The following is a 16,416-nucleotide window of genomic DNA, read 5'->3' as shown; positions in this document are numbered from 1 at the left end:
ACTTCAGGGGATCTGGATTCAGAATGCTATCCCTAGAAAGCTTAATTGAACCTTATATCTATTAGTATTAACTACAATATGTTGAAGCTTAGAATAAAACATCAAGTGTAACTTTTGAGATATGTTCATAGTTTCTCTGAAATGATTTTTTTATTTGAATTCTATGAGCCAAAATTTTAGTTTTTGTTTGTATCCTTGATTAGATGATTCTTAGTTAGTAAGCTGTGAAGTTTTTTGGTCTTCAAGCAAGCTGCATTCCTGATTTCTTGAGTGATATATATTTTTTTTTCTGTTCTGTTGTGTATTCTACGTTTTGGTAAGGAGAGGTGCAACAATCTCTATTCAAAATTTGTATATTCTTAACGGGTTAAGGAAGAAAGACATGGAGAATGCTTTATGCTTTTATTTACAAGTATGCTTGACCAGTTTACCTAGAATTGATGCAATGTCAAGAGAGTTTTCGTCACAATACAGAGTTTTCCAAAAATAAGGCTTTTCTCTATGCTTTTTTTTTTCCTATGTCGTATCATACAAAATGACACTTTGTGTTGGTTGATTTAGCTTATATAGGTTGAATGAATGGACATAGCCATATCAAGTGTACGTAATAGATCTTTTTATATCTATTAATGAAGCTATTTCAATGTTGGTATATACCTTATATCAGAAGTCTGCAATGATACTCATCCTTGCTGCAACATTATTTTCTCCAATGTGCTTTGGGAGGGTAATCTGGTGGCCGATTGCTTGGCAAAACACGGCTTCTCTAATGTCTGCTGATTTTTCTATTTTTTATCATGTTCCAGATTTTGTCTTTTTCTGTTGAAAGCAGACTCTGTTGGTATTTCCTATTATAGAGGTTTTTAGCTTGCGCCGGTTGGTCTCTTGCTCACTTAAACAAAATGAGGCTCCTTCTTGGCTCACTTTTCTTTCTAGTTTCACGTTGAATTATTTTTAAAAGATTGTTTATATAGTCTTGTGTGACACCCTCTACCTCTCACATATATATTAATAAAGGAATAAAAATTTAAATATTAATTAAAAGTATTTTTAAAATATTTTTAAATACAAGTCTTTCAAAGGAGTAAAAGACTCAGATTCATTTTCTTTTACATTATATTCAAACTTGTCCAATAAATAATAAAGTCATCTCGGCTCAAACAAGGTCGTCTAAGCTTCATACAATTAATACAACAACAACAACAACAACAACGCCTTATCCCACTAGGTGGGGTCGGCTACATGGATCAACTTCCGCCATAATGTTCTATCAAGTACCATACTTCTATCCAAATCATTAAGTTCGAGATTCTTTTTTATAACCTCTCTTATAGTCTTTTTGGGTCTTCCTCTGCCTCGAATTATTTGTCTTCTCTCCATCTGGTCTACGCTCCTCACTACAGAGTCTAGCGATCTTCTCTCTACATGCCCAAACCACCTAAGTCTATTTTCCACCATCTTCTCTACAATAGGCGCTACTCCAACCCTCTCTCTAATAGCTTCGTTTCTAATTTTATCCTGTCGAGTCTTACCACACATCCACCGCAACATCCTCATCTCCGCTACACCTACTTTATTCTCATGTTGGCTCTTAACCGCCCAACATTCTGTTCCGTACAAAATTGCCGGTCTTACCGCAGTCCGATAAAACTTTCCCTTTAGCTTGATCGGTACCTTTGCATCACATAACACCCCCGATGCTTTTCTCCATTTCATCCATCCTGCTTGAATGCGATGATGCACATCCCCTTCAATTTCTCCATCATCCTGTATTACAGACCCAAGATATTTAAACCGTGTGACTTGAGGGATAATATGGTCTCCTATTTTCACCTCTGAGTTAGAAACCCTCATTCTTTTGTTGAACTTACATTCCATATACTCCGATTTGCTTCTGCTTAGGCGAAAGCCATGTGTTTCTAGAGCTCGTCTCCAAGTTTCCAACCTCTCATTCAACTCCTCCCTCGACTCTCCAAGGAGGACTATGTCATCTGCAAAAAGCATGCATCTCGGCGCTATCTCTTGGATTTGTTCCGTGAGGACATCCAGAATTAAGGTAAAAAGGTAGGGGCTAAGGGTTGACCCTTGATGCAAACCAATTGTGATGGGAAAATCGTCTGACTCTCCACCCTGTGTCCTAACACTAGTCGATACCCTATCATACATATCTTGGATAGCTAGAATATATGCAACCCTAACCCCTTTCTTCTCTAGAGCTTTCCACAAAATCTCTCTAGGCACTCTATCATACGCTTTCTCCAAATCAATAAAAATCAAGTGCAAGTCTTGTTGGTCCATGCGATATTGCTCCATCACCCGCCGTAATAAATAAATCGCTTCCATGGTCGACCTTCCCGGCATGAAACCAAATTGATTCTCAGTAACTTGAGTCTCCTTTCTTAATCTCCGTTCGATCACTCTTTCCCATAATTTCATGGTATGACTCATGAGCTTGATTCCCCTATAATTTGCACAATTTTGTATATCCCCCTTGTTCTTATAGATTGGCACTAACGTGTTTCTCCTTCATTCCTCCGGCATGCGTTTTGACCTCATAATTTCATTAAAGAGTTTGGTGAGCCACTCAAGACCTCTATCTCCAAGAGTTTTCCACACTTCAATAGGTATGTTGTCTGGCCCCACCGCCTTACCGTTACTCATTCTTTTCAACGCTTCCTTTACTTCCTGTTTCTAAATCCGACGATAGTACTTATAGTTCCGGTCCTCTTCTCTTGTGTCTAGACTGCTAGAGTCATATCCATATCCATCATTAAATAAGTTGTGGAAATACGCCTTCCACCTTTCCTTGATATCTTTTTCATGCACTAAGACTTTGTCTTCTTCATCCTTAACACACTTTACTTGATCCAGATCTCTAGTCTTCCTCTCTCTACCCTTAGCAAGCATATATATAGATCTTTCTCCGTCCTTGGTTCCTAGAGCTTGGTATAGTCCGTCAAAAGCTTGGGCTCTTGCCTCACTCACCTCCTTTTTGGTTTCATTTCTAGCTATATTATACTTATCCCAAGTTTCAGAATTTCTACACCTAGACCACCCCTTGAAACACTCCTTTTTTACTCTAACTTTGCTCTGAACACTTTCATTCCACCACCACGATTCTTTACCCCTAGGTCCAAAACCTCTAGATTCACCCAACGTCTCTTTAGCCACTTTAATAATCTCTTGGGACATCTTGTTCCACAGATCATTTGCACTCCCTTGTGATTGTCCACACCATCCCTCCCATATATTTTGTTGGAAGATTCCTTGTTTCTCACCCTTCAAGTGCCACCATTTGATCCTTGGTGCTACTATAAGACTTCTTCTCTTTGCCCTATCTCTAATTCTTACATACATAACCAAAACTCTATGTTGGGTAGTCAAGCTCTCTCCCGGGATAACTTTACCAGCTTCATACAATTAATATAGAACATATATCCTAATGTCACATCCTATCAGAGCGTTGTGTTCCCGTGTCCTCTAGCATGAGGTTCTTCATAGTCATCCACCTATTCATCTGCTCCCTCAAACACAAAGTTCAAGATCATCACAGGATCCAAACACAAACAGCAAATCGGGAGTGAGTTATCACATTCCTAACTACTAGAGAGAAACAAGACAACATATAGTAGCCAAATACAATTTACTTAGCATATCTCACATTATTTCATCACTTTATCATTCAAAATTCACTTTTCAATCATCAATCACAATACACAAGAATCACACACTCCGAACAAGACATAATAACACATCAATTTCATAATAAACAATTAGCAAGCGTATAAAACAGTTATGTTAAGACTCAGCCCTATATGCAATGTGGTACCATGTCAGTGAAAAACCTCGTCGGGTGCCTAGGAGTATATGACAAGACAAACCACATACTAGCAAGTCAAGTCACTCTCACTAGGTAATATCATAGGGAGACCAGTCAGGGTCACCGTGTTTTGTGAGAATGCTCCAACCATATGGGATCAACATAGGCTTAAAGGAGCACTCAAACCATGTGACCCCCAAGGCCTACACTTCGAAGAGTCCGTCAGCGCCTCTCCCTCCTGATTCAGGTCCAACCCAGAAAACATTTTAGCACACAGACTTTATCTATGAACTGTACAAAACACACGACTCCTTAATTATTCTCAAAATAGTTTTAACTCTTCGCCCTAAAAGGGACTTAACATTAACTCGTCGTCATTAAAGGGACTTAACATTAACTCGTCGCCCAAAAAGGGACTTAACATTAACTCGTCGTTCTTAAAGGGACTTAGCATTAACTCGTCGCCCTTAAAGGAACTTATAGTCGTGTGATTGTACAATTCAATTTTGGACTCAAATTAATTATTTAATATGTAAAGTAAAATGTTAACTAGTACTTTAATATGATTATGAAAAATCCAAGTCAAGCTAGACACACATTTAAATTTCCTAGTAGGTCATGTCCAGGATAAGCAAAGAATAAAGCACACTTTTTTTTTTTTATAAAAAAACAAGAAGATACATTAGGATTAAAATAGTTAATCAGTGGTAAAAAAGAATAATAATAATAATAATAAATTATCAATTTGACACTTAATTTTATTTATTTAGAATATTCACTAAGTTATTTTATTTCTAAAAGTTCCAATAAGGGATAACATTTTATAAAATATCTGAATATAATTCTATTATTTTTAAATCTTTCAATGTGGTTGTCCTTTCTGTTCAAGTGGCTGACGACATTAATTACAAATTTTGGAAAAATATCATTTTGAGGTATTCTTAAAAAATAAAGAACTACACTAAGTCATTAAAGATCCACATTAAGAAATTTTAAAAAATAAAGGATCTTATTGAAACTTTTAAAAATAGAAAGAACTTAGTGAACATTCTAAATAAATAAAGTGATCAAATTGATGATTAAACATATCAATAATATTACAAATTATAAAAAAATATTGAGAGGAGTGATTCGACACTCTGATCTCTCAACCAAAGTTTAAGATTTGATCCTTGAGTGAGGCATAAAGTCATAACTGAAAGTATCATTTTGCCCCCAAAATAGATTGACGGTAAGAGATGATTAATTTGATACTAAGTAATAAGTCTTAAATACCTTAAGTTATAACAAAATGTTATAAACTAAAGGAAAGTCATCAATCTCGTTAAGAGCAACTTATTTTAATTTGGGTGAAAAAATAAAGCTATGAAAAAAAGTGAAAAAAGAAATCCAACTTGATTTTGCATGAAGTAAAATGAACCTTATGAAAAAAGTGAATACTCTAGCAACTTAATTTTGTCCCAAGAAACTTCATATAAAATTAGACGGAAATCTATGTCATGCACATATAAATAACTAAATATACCTAAATATTAAGATATTAACAAAAAGATAGGATTAAAATAGTTAATCGGTGGTAAAAAAGAATAATAATAATAATTAATTATCAATTTGAGGCTTAATTTTATTTATTTAGAATGTTGAATAAGTTATTTTATTTCTAAACGTTCCAATAAGGGCTAACATTTTATAAAATATCTCAATGTAATTTTTTATTTTTTAAAAATTTCTCAATGTGGTCAACCTTTCTGATCAAGTGAGGTTGACGAAATTAATTACAAATTTGGGAAAAAATATCATATTGAGGCATTCTTAAAAAGCAAAGAACTACAATCAGACATTAAAGAACCACATTAAGAAAATTTTAAAAATTAAAGAATCTAATTGAAATTTTTAAAAATGCCTTATTGAATATTCAAATAAATAAAGTGATGAAATTGATAATTAAATACTTAGATCTCTTAATCAAAGTCTAAGATTTGATTATTGACTTGGCATAAAGTCACAACTCAAGGAATCTCTTAACCAATCGCGCTAACAATAACTTATTTTAATTTTGGGTGAAAAAACAAAACTATGAAAAAAGTGAAAAAAGAAACCTAACTTGATTCGGCATGAAGTAAAATGGACATTATGAAAAAGTGAACACTAACAAAATAATTTCGTCCCAAGATTCTTAATTAAGAGAAATTGCTACAAAACAATACCCAAACTGAAATAAGAAACTTCATATAAAACTAGACAAGATTAAAAATAAATATGTGTGTTACACGTATGAATAACTAAATATACCTAAATATTAAGATATTAATAATCCTTCTCTTAAAAAAAAAAAATCTTTGAAAATCCTTTTAACAGCCTTCATTTGATAACACATCTCAATATTTCATGTCTTAAGAACAAAAAACCTAAATTTAAGTAACAAACTCAATAAGCAGATATTTTGAGAAGGTAACAATTAGAAAAATAATATTGCATGTTGTTGCACTTACGACAGTCAACAATAAGAATACAAGTAAAAGAAAAAGACATAAAAATATATATATAAAAAAATAGTTTGGTAGGAAGCACCGACGAAATGATGATCAGCAACATCAACGAAGTCTTCATTCAATTATTAGGAGGAAATTCATAACTCGTTTTCCACGAACCTCCCTTCGTCGCCGTTAGATATGTCACATGAGCCCACTCACATCATCTGAACCCTCCATTCAATAGCTGACACTTTCACATGAATGCCCCCAAAACCACTTTCCAACAATTTTCCCTTCATCACAACAACCCCTCGCAGCTGCCTAGAAATTTCTGAACTCTGCGTATTTATATTTCTTGATTCATTATTTGTATCCGCAAACACTTGTTCTTCTTCCTTCACAGTTTTGCAATTGAAATGGCTTCTACTTCTAATGCCATCATCCAATGCACCTCTTCTTCTTCTTCGTTTCAGTATGACGTGTTTGTGAGCTTCCGCGGTGAAGACACACGAAACAGCTTCACAGGTTTTCTTTTTGAAGCTCTGAAAAAACAAGGCATCGAGGCCTTCAAAGATGATAAAGATATCAGGAAAGGCGAATCCATAGCACCAGAGCTAATACGAGCCATTGAAGGGTCTCATGTTTTCGTTGTTGTCTTTTCCAAGGACTATGCTTCCTCAACTTGGTGCCTGCGTGAACTAGCACATATCTGGAATTGCATTCAAACATCACCCAGACATCTTCTGCCTATTTTTTATGATGTTGATCCATCACAAGTGCGAAAACAGAGTGGAGACTATGAGAAAGCCTTTTCCCAACACCAACAAAGTTCCAGGTTCCAAGAGAAGGAAATTAAAACATGGAGAGAAGTTCTGAACCATGTAGGCAATCTCTCTGGTTGGGATATCAGAAATAAGTAAGTAATCTTCTGTTGGTTTGTTACGTGCATATACAATATATTTTTATCATTTCTTACTAATGCTGTTATCTTGAATGTATTACTTATTCCAACCTTTAAACTGGAGATACTTAGAGAGATTGGGTCAACATTCATTATCCATGTTTAATACAAATAATATTTTAAAAATGAAAAGAGTACTATATATGTTATTATCTTCTTCTATGCATGTACGCTCTGTTTTGGTTCCCTTAGGTGATGATTTGCCATTCTTTGTTTTCTTTAAACTTTTAGGCAACAACATGCAGTGATTGAAGAAATTGTTCAGCAGATAAAAACTATCTTGGGTTGCAAATTTTCTACTCTTCCATATGATAATCTAGTTGGGATGGAATCTCATTTTGCTACATTATCAAAGCTAATATGTCTGGGGCCGGTTAATGATGTTCCAGTTGTTGGAATTACTGGGATGGGTGGAATAGGAAAATCTACTCTTGGTCGATCTTTATATGAAAGAATCTCTCATCGATTTAATTCTTGTTGTTATATTGATGACGTAAGCAAACTTTATCGACTTGAAGGTACATTAGGTGTACAAAAGCAATTACTTTCTCAATCTCTAAATGAAAGAAATCTAGAGATTTGCAATGTATCTGATGGAACACTTCTGGCATGGAAGAGGCTACTCAATGTAAAGGCACTTATAGTTCTTGACAATGTTGATCAAGATAAACAGCTTGATATATTTACAGGGGGTAGAAATGATCTGTTACGTAAATGCCTCGATAAAGGGAGCATAGTCATTATAATTTCTAGGGATCAACAAATATTGAAGGCACATGGGGTAGATGTTATTTACCAAGTGGAGCCATTGAATGACAATGATGCTCTTCGATTGTTTTGCAAAAAAGCATTTAAAAATAATTATATTACGAGTGATTTTATAAAGTTGACTTCTGATGTATTATCACATTGTCAAGGTCTTCCCTTAGCAATTGAAGTAATAGGCTCATCTTTGTTTGATAAAGATGTCTTTCATTGGAGGAGTGCATTGGTTTCGTTAAGAGAAAATAAAAGTAAAAATATTATGGATGTGTTGCGAATAAGTTTTGATCAATTAGAGAATACACACAAGGAAATATTTCTAGATATTGCATGTTTCTTCAAACGTAGAGATGTGGAATATGTGAAGGAAGTTCTAGATTTTCGTGAATTTAATCCCGAATATGGCCTACAAGTTCTCGTTGATAAATCACTTATAACCATGGATGAGGAGAAAATTGGAATGCATGACTTGTTGTGCGATTTGGGCAAGTATATTGTTAGAGAAAAATCACCTAGGAAGCCATGGGAGTGGAGCAGATTGTGGGATTTCAAAGATTTTCATAAAGTTATATTAGATAATAAGGTAGAATAATTTATAAATATAAAGTCCTATTATTCTAGAATTTGTAAATACTTCCAAAGATCTAACTTTTTCTTTTCTCTTTGCAATGTTCAAGGTAGCAGAAAATGTTGAGGTCATAATAATTGAAGATTCATATGACATTCATCGAACAAGAACAATGAGGGTCGATGCTCTATCAACAATGAGTAGCCTTAAGTTTCTCAAATTTGGATATGGGAACGTTGGCTTTGAAATCAATTATTCAGGAACACTTGCTAAGCTTTCCAATGAATTAGGATATCTTAGTTGGAAAAAGTATCCTTTTGAATGTTTGCCACCAAGTTTTCAGCCAGACAAACTTGTTGAGTTGACTCTACGTAAAAGCAACATCAAACAACTTTGGGAAGACACAAAGGTAGTATCAATTATTATTATTATTTTTCTATATTGCATTTATTTAAATAAACAAATAAAAAAACAAACTTTCTTATGATAATTCCTTTTTCTCTATTTAATTAAAGAAACAAAAGAAAGGCTGAATGTCATTATTAATTTTGTTTCCTACTATTGGCCTTGCATTGTAGCCTCTACCCAATTTGAGGCGTTTGGATCTCTCTGGCTCCAAAAATCTAATTAAAATGCCATATATTGGAGATGCCCTATATCTTGAGAATCTTAGTCTTAAAGGATGTATACAACTCGAAGAGATCGGCCTGTCCATTGTTCTTTCACCAAAGCTTACTGATCTGAATTTGAGAAATTGCAAAAGTCTTATCAAGTTGCCACGGTTTGGAGAGGACCTAATTCTTGAATTCCTAGATCTCGAAGGATGTCAAAAACTCAGACACATTGATCCATCCATCGGTCTTCTAAAAAAGCTCAAATATTTGAATTTGAAAAACTGCAAAAATCTAGTAAGCTTACCCAATAGCATACTAGGCCTCAATTCTCTTGTATGGCTGTACCTCTCTGGCTGTTCAAAACTGTACCACACCGAGTTATTATATGAACTAAGGGATGCAGAGCAATTGAAGAAGATTGATACAGATGGAGCTCCTATTCATTTCCAATCAACATCTTCCTACTCCATAGAACATAAAAAATCAGTTAGTTGCTTAATGCCTTTCTCCCCAATATTTCCATGTATGCGTCAACTTGATCTAAGTTTCTGTAATTTAGTTGAAATCCCTGATGCTATTGGAATTATGAGTCGCTTTGAAAGCCTAGATTTAAGTGGTAACAATTTTGCTACACTGCCCAACCTCAAGAAGCTTTCCAAACTGGTCTGTTTAAAGTTACAACATTGCAAGCAGTTGAAATCTTTGCCTGAGCTCCCTTCACGGATTAACAATTTTGATGGACTAAGTCAAGCAGGATTATACATTTTTAACTGCCCAGAATTAGTTGATAGGGAACGCTGCACTGACATGGCTTTTTCATGGATGATGCAATTGTGTTCTCAGGTTTGCATGTTCCTCCTTTGCTCCTGCCATCTCTTTCTCTCTCCTTTTTTGTGTATAGGAATCAGGAAATAACATATAGATGTCTCTGTTGTACCAGGTGAGATTGTTCTCTTTATGCTATTACCATTTTGGAGGTGTTAGTCCAGGAAGTGAAATACCAAGGTGGTTCAATAATGAGAATGAGGGAAATTGTATAAGCTTAGACGCATCTCCTGTTATGCATGACGATAATTGGATTGGCGTTGCGTTTTGTGCAATATTCGTCGTACCTCATGAAACACTCTCAGCAATGAGTTTTTCAGAGACAGAACCGTCATGGCCTTTGTTTGGTGATATTCCAGTGGATTTTTATGAAGATGTAGATCTAGAACTTGTTTTAGACAAATCAGATCACATGTGGCTATTCTTTGTGGATCGATATGACTCCATTCACAAATTACATCTCAAGGACAAATATCTTGGCAGATTGGTTTCGAGATATGATAGTGTGTTGAAAGAGTCATATGCGAAGGTGAAGAAATACGGATATCGCTGGGTATATAAAGGGGATATAGAAGGGGCCATCAAATCCGTTGTCTAGGAAGAGCAAAATGCGAGCAGAAGGGAGAAAAGATGATGCAAGCTCCTCTCAGGAAATGACAATAAAGTTGAATCTGAGGCTGTAGAATCATCATTTCTTCTCTCATTTTATTCATTTCAGTCGTCCTTCAAATTTTGAATAAGCTTGGTGGCGTCAAATCAGTTGTGAAGTTTCTTATTTTATCTCATTTTACTACTAATTTAGTGTTATTATTGATGATAGTTATATTTATATTTTCTCCATTCCTTTTCGTGTTATTTTTAAGGTTTTTATGTTTTAATAAAAAAAATACAATAAAATATCTTGAATATGATAAAATAGTTGTGAAGTTTCTTATTTTATCTCTTTTTTTTTCAATTCACAAATAAATGCATGGGTAAATTAATTAAAAATTAAAAAATAAGTAAAAAATAATTAATAAAAGAGTAATTGATGTGATCTTTAACTTTGTAGATGATGAATAAATAAAAACATTTTATTTTAAAAAATCCAGTAATTAAAATAAAAAATAGAAGGAGTATCTTTTATCATAGGTTAAATTGTAATTTTACTCCTTTTTGTATGTTGATTATTCAAAGTTAAATGTTGGCTTGATGCTGCCATATAGCTTATATTGAAATAAATTAAATGAAGTGAAGAATAAAAAAAAGTGTTTAAATAGAAATTGAACTAGTAACTTTCTATTCATAAACAAAACAATAAATCACTAAGATATTTGTTTTGTTTATTGAAATATATTAATATTATTTTTCATTTATCATTAGACAATATTTTTATTTCAAATTATCAAAAAATTTAAATTAATTTTTTTTTAATATATAAATCTTTTTAATTTTTAGTTTATATCATTTTATATCTTTTTATTTTGAATAATTTACATATTTTTATTTTTATTTTACCAATATATAATTAAATTTCATAAATTAATATGAAAATTTGTACATAATTTTTTAAAAATTGATTTTAATATATAAATTATTTTTACTCTAATTATTTACCTAAAATTATTCATAAAAAAGATAATAAAACACTTTTTTGATTTAATTAAATATACTAACATTATTTTCTATTTATCTCTAGTCAAGAGTTATTACTTTTTAAATTATCAGTTTTTTTAACTAAAAAAAAAATGTAATATATAAATCTTTTGAGTTTTACATATATAATTAGAGTAAAAATAATCTATACATTAAAATCAATTTACAAAAAAATTATGTAAAATATTTAGATATTAGTTTATGAAATTTAATTATAAATTGGTAAAATATAAATAAAATTTATAAACTATTCAAAATAAAAACATATAAAATAATATAAAATAAAATTAAAGAGATTTATATATTAAATTTTCACAATTTGAAAAAATTAATAACTCTTTTCTAATCATTCACAGTTATACTTCAGGGGATCTAGATTCAGGATGTTGTCCCTTGAAAGCTTAATTGAACCTTATATCTATTAATATTAACTACAATATGTTGAAGCTTACAATAAAACATCAAGTGTAAAAGCCCAAGAGAAATGAATAGAAATGAGGGCTCTTTCAAATGTTGGGACATGCTAGGTGCGCCCAGCAATATTGCTAGTGCACCCAGCAATTTAGTGAATGGGTCATTTTGCCCTTTAATTAAAATTTAAAAAACGTGCAGCTCCCTCCCTCCCCCACCTTTTTGGCTTCTTTCTTTTCTTCTTCTGCTCCTTCTTCTTCCCCGCGCCTTCCTGCTGTCATTTCCGATCGTTTGCGCTGGTGTCGTTGTTGCGTTTTTGCCGTCGAGGTTAGTCTCCCCTAACTCCCCTCCCCTTTAATGTCCAATGGTCTTGTAGCATTTAGCCTAGGATAGAAGAACCTTAGGGTAGAAGACGTCGTCGGAAAAAATGGGGAAAAAGCGGACCTGAAACGTTTTTTTCGTCCAGAAAAACCTTATTCTGGAAACTTTCCGAAAGAACTTCTTTCGAGAGTTCCGAAAGAAGTTATTCCGAAAGTTTCTCTAGAAGAAGGTTCTTCCGGATGACCATTTGGTTCTTTCGGAAGTAGGAATTTTTTTTTAAAAATTTTGTTTTGGTTTTTTTATAAATGAAGTTGTTATTTTATTTTTATAAATTAAGTAGTGTATGTTTTAGAATTTTAAAAAAAAAAATAGGTTTGGTTTTTTTATGACAAATGAAGTTGCTTTTTTTATAATTTAAGTTGTGTATGTTTACTAATTATTTAATTTTAAATTATTTGTGTTTTTGTTTATAAATGAAGTTGTTTATTTTTATAAATTAAGTTGCGTGTGTTTTGGATTTTTTTTTAAATAGTCTTTTTTTATAAATGAAGTTGGTTATTTTTATAAATTAAGTTGTGTATGTTTTGAATTTTTTTTAATTAGTTTTGTTTATTTTTTATATAATTTTAGTTGGGTATGTTTACTAATTATTTATTTTTAAATTAGTTGTGTTTTTTTGTTTATAAATGAAGTTGTTTATTTTTATAAATTAAGTTGTGTGTGTTTTGGAATTTGTTTTTTTTTTAAATAGTCTTTTTTTTTTATAAATGAAGTTGGTTATTTTTATAAATTAAGTTGTGTATGTTTACTAATTATTTATTTTTAAATTAGTTGTGTTTTTTTGTTTATAAATGAAGTTGTTTATTTTTATAAATTAAGTTGTGTGTGTTTTGGAATTTATTTTTTTTAAATAGTCTTTTTTTATATAAATGAAGTTGGTTATTTTTATAAATTAAGTTGTGTATGTTTTGAAATTTTTTTAATTATTTTTGTTTTTTTATATATAATTTTAGTTGTGTATGTTTACTAATTATTTATTTTTAAATTAGTTGTGTTTTTTTGTTTATAAATGAAGTTATTTTTTTTTATAAATTAAGTTGTGGATGTTTACTAATTAATTATTTTTACATTATGTTGTGTGTGTTTTGAAATAAATTTTTTTAAATTAGTCTTATTTTTTTATAAATGAACTTGTTTTATTTTTATAAAGAAAGTTGTGCATGTTTTGAAATAATTATATGAATAGTTTATTTGACCCAAAAAAATACGTGTTCTACATGATTTGCAGATCATGATTAGAACACGAGGTTTAGGTCATGCTTTAGCTAGGATTATAGGCAGAGGTAGACAAGATGAGCATGATGCAGTTGATGTTTCCAGAGGCGTAGGCCTACTGCATCATGCAATGGGTTCATCAGATGACTGAGAATGTTCCTCACATGACTGAGGATGTCCCTCGTATGGTTGAGGATACACCTGAGATGATTGCGGATGTACAGGCGACTGTTACAGAGGACTTAAGTCGTGATGGTGCTGAGGGGTCACATGCTGATGATGCTGAGGGATTCCCAGGTGGGTCACGTGACCCATCAATGCTGACTTCATTTGCGGACCATGTTGCACATGCCATTTGGAGTTGACATGTATTTTAATTTGTTAATTATTTCTTATTGTTGATTTGTTTGTCATTAATTTTTTTTTATATTTGTATATTTGGAATGCTTTGTACTTCAATTCAGGAACTTCTTGAGTTGAAGTTGGTGTCGCACGGGAGGAAGGTGACATTAATTGGGAGGCCAGTGCCTGATATTGAAGGACTGGTTGATGCCACAGGATTAAGTCCATTGATCGGGTGTTCAGTTGTAACCTGCAATCCTGGACTTATATCTGCATTTGTGGAGAGGTAGCACATGGAGACCAGCACCTTCCACCTTCCAGTAAGAGAGTTGACGATCACACTGGATGATGTGCCGTTACTCCTCCATCTACCTATCAGTGGCGCCTTCCACAACTTTCATGCTCTTTTTGTAGACGAGGCGGTATTTTTGTTGATAGAGTTGCTTGAGGTGTCTGGTGAGGAGGCTAGAGCCGAGACAGCACGATCACGCGAGGCATATGTACGACTGGGATGGGTTCGAGACATCTATGAGATGAGATGCCAGACATGACGACAGATTGTAGCAGCTCGTGCTTATCTGCTACACCTGGTAGGTTGCACTCTTTTTTCTAACAAGAGTGCAACATATGTTCATGTGGTGCATCTAGAGGCTTTTCGCGACCTGGGTCAGAGTGGTGGTTGTGCCTGGGGAGTTATCGCGCTGGTTCATATGTATGACCAGTTAGATGAAGCTTCTAGGACCACGACATGGCAGATTGGGGGGTACCTGACTTTATTACAGGTAAATTTTGTGTTTTTAAATATGTTACATTGGATTATGATTTAAACATGTTTTTATGTTATGTTAACCTCATTTTTTGTAGTGATAGATCTATGAGCACTTTCCGAGTGTGCATCAGTGCGTTACAGATGATGCGTATGAGGAGACGTCCCCACGTGCTTCCCGGTGGCTGATGACGAAGGCGCATATGAAGGGAATTACAGGAGCACCGTACCGGGCACGTTGTGATGCTTTGACAGTCACAGATGTGTGTTGGTTGCCTTACAGTGAGCATCGAGGGGTTAGGGGGTTTGAGCTGATTTCATCGTTCCAGGGTCAGCTGAGATGGGGTCCTATGGTGGTCACAGTTCGATCAGAAAGGGTGCTACGCCAGTTTGGTTACATTCAGAGCATCCCTCCGTCGCTTGTTAGCGCTTCGTTGTCATATGATGATATAGATGACAGGTGGATGCATTTTGTGGACCACGTAGTAGCTGTGGGTGAGCTTTGTGTAGTGCCTAGGTAGGTATCTACGGATTACCTAGAGTGATTTTTTCAGATATCTCACCCATTCATGATACCGACCCAGGCAGGTGACCAGCCCAGACATGCACCTGCCCCAAACCATGAGGACTACATGCAGTTGGCCATCCCACAGGTTCTAGTGGCATTTGACCCCCCTCGACATGCAGTGGTAAGATTATTTGCGCGTTTAATGTTTGATGAATTGTTATTTATTTTAAATTTTGTAATAAATGTTTTTTATGACTGTCACAGGATTATTACGAAGGCTATGAGGCGATCGCAGAAAGGTTGGAGCGTGTTCTCAACCTTAGGATGGTCACTGCAAGCACAAAGTTACATGATATTATGCAAGATTGTCTCACAATCGCCAAAGGGGTGCCAGTGCAGATGGAAGTGTCATGGCTCGACAGAGACGACGCACAGACCATTGATTATTGTTTTTATGTTTTGTAGTTAATATAATTTTTTGTATTTGTTACACTTTTTTGTTTAATATAGTTTACTTGTTTTGCACTGTATATTATTTTATGATATTAACTGACGTATCGATTCTGATTCTGATCATGGTCCTTAAGCGAAGTTTTGGACTCTTATGAAGTTTTGATAAAAAAAAAAAAGTGAAGCTAAAATCATGACTTTCGTTCATAAAAATGACATTAAAATTATAAATTTTTAAAAATAAGATAAGTAATTGTTTGTCTTTTAAAGTAAAAAGATTAAAATGATATTTAAGCCGGAAAGAACTTTTAAAGTAAAATGATGTAAATGATATGTTGTTTTTATGTAACTTTCATCCTATTTGTTATTTAGTTTTTATACATTTAAAAACTTGGAGGGGCGCTATTTCTTATGTTTGGACGTCAAAGAACCCAAAAAAATTAATGTCATACCCCGGTTCCATCGAATAAGACCTCCAAAAAAAGGCACAAAATTGAAAAAAATTAATGTGTGATTTATTAGTCGTGTCTCATATATATACATGGTTCTCATCGACATATTGTTTCACTTTTTTTACAAAAAAATAGACACGCGTGAACATGTTTCGTGTTTATGTTTCTTTCAGAATGTGTAGTCAAGTCAGTCAATGTGGTGTCGCGCTCTAACTTTAATACGCATGCATGT

At 33.5% G+C, this 16,416-nt stretch overlaps 3 protein-coding genes across 3 annotated transcripts; all 3 read left to right on the top strand.

Annotated features, from left to right (window-relative positions):
• Positions 1–6,606: 6,606 nt before the first annotated feature.
• LOC114416985 (TMV resistance protein N-like) lies at positions 6,607–10,861 on the top strand. The gene is made up of 5 exons (XM_028382039.1): positions 6,607–7,210; positions 7,487–8,600; positions 8,695–8,994; positions 9,164–10,042; positions 10,140–10,861. Exons 1-5 carry the CDS (start codon positions 6,711–6,713, stop codon positions 10,620–10,622), a joined length of 3,276 nt encoding a protein of 1,091 aa, XP_028237840.1. The 5' UTR covers positions 6,607–6,710; the 3' UTR covers positions 10,623–10,861.
• A 3,440-nt stretch (positions 10,862–14,301) lies between these two features.
• On the top strand, positions 14,302–15,295 carry LOC114416271. The gene is made up of 3 exons (XM_028381145.1): positions 14,302–14,523; positions 14,626–14,790; positions 14,879–15,295. The coding sequence occupies exons 1-3, from the start codon at positions 14,302–14,304 to the stop codon at positions 15,293–15,295; spliced, it is 804 nt and encodes a 267-aa protein (XP_028236946.1).
• LOC114414333 lies at positions 14,879–15,789 on the top strand. The gene is made up of 2 exons (XM_028378603.1): positions 14,879–15,463; positions 15,547–15,789. The coding sequence occupies exons 1-2, from the start codon at positions 15,344–15,346 to the stop codon at positions 15,745–15,747; spliced, it is 321 nt and encodes a 106-aa protein (XP_028234404.1). The 5' UTR covers positions 14,879–15,343; the 3' UTR covers positions 15,748–15,789.
• The last annotated feature ends 627 nt before the right edge of the window (positions 15,790–16,416 follow it).

Source organism: Glycine soja, chromosome 6, assembly GCF_004193775.1.
Source record: "Glycine soja cultivar W05 chromosome 6, ASM419377v2, whole genome shotgun sequence".
NCBI classification, from domain to species: domain Eukaryota; kingdom Viridiplantae; phylum Streptophyta; class Magnoliopsida; order Fabales; family Fabaceae; genus Glycine; species Glycine soja.
This window is presented reverse-complemented; position numbering and strand designations above follow the sequence as displayed.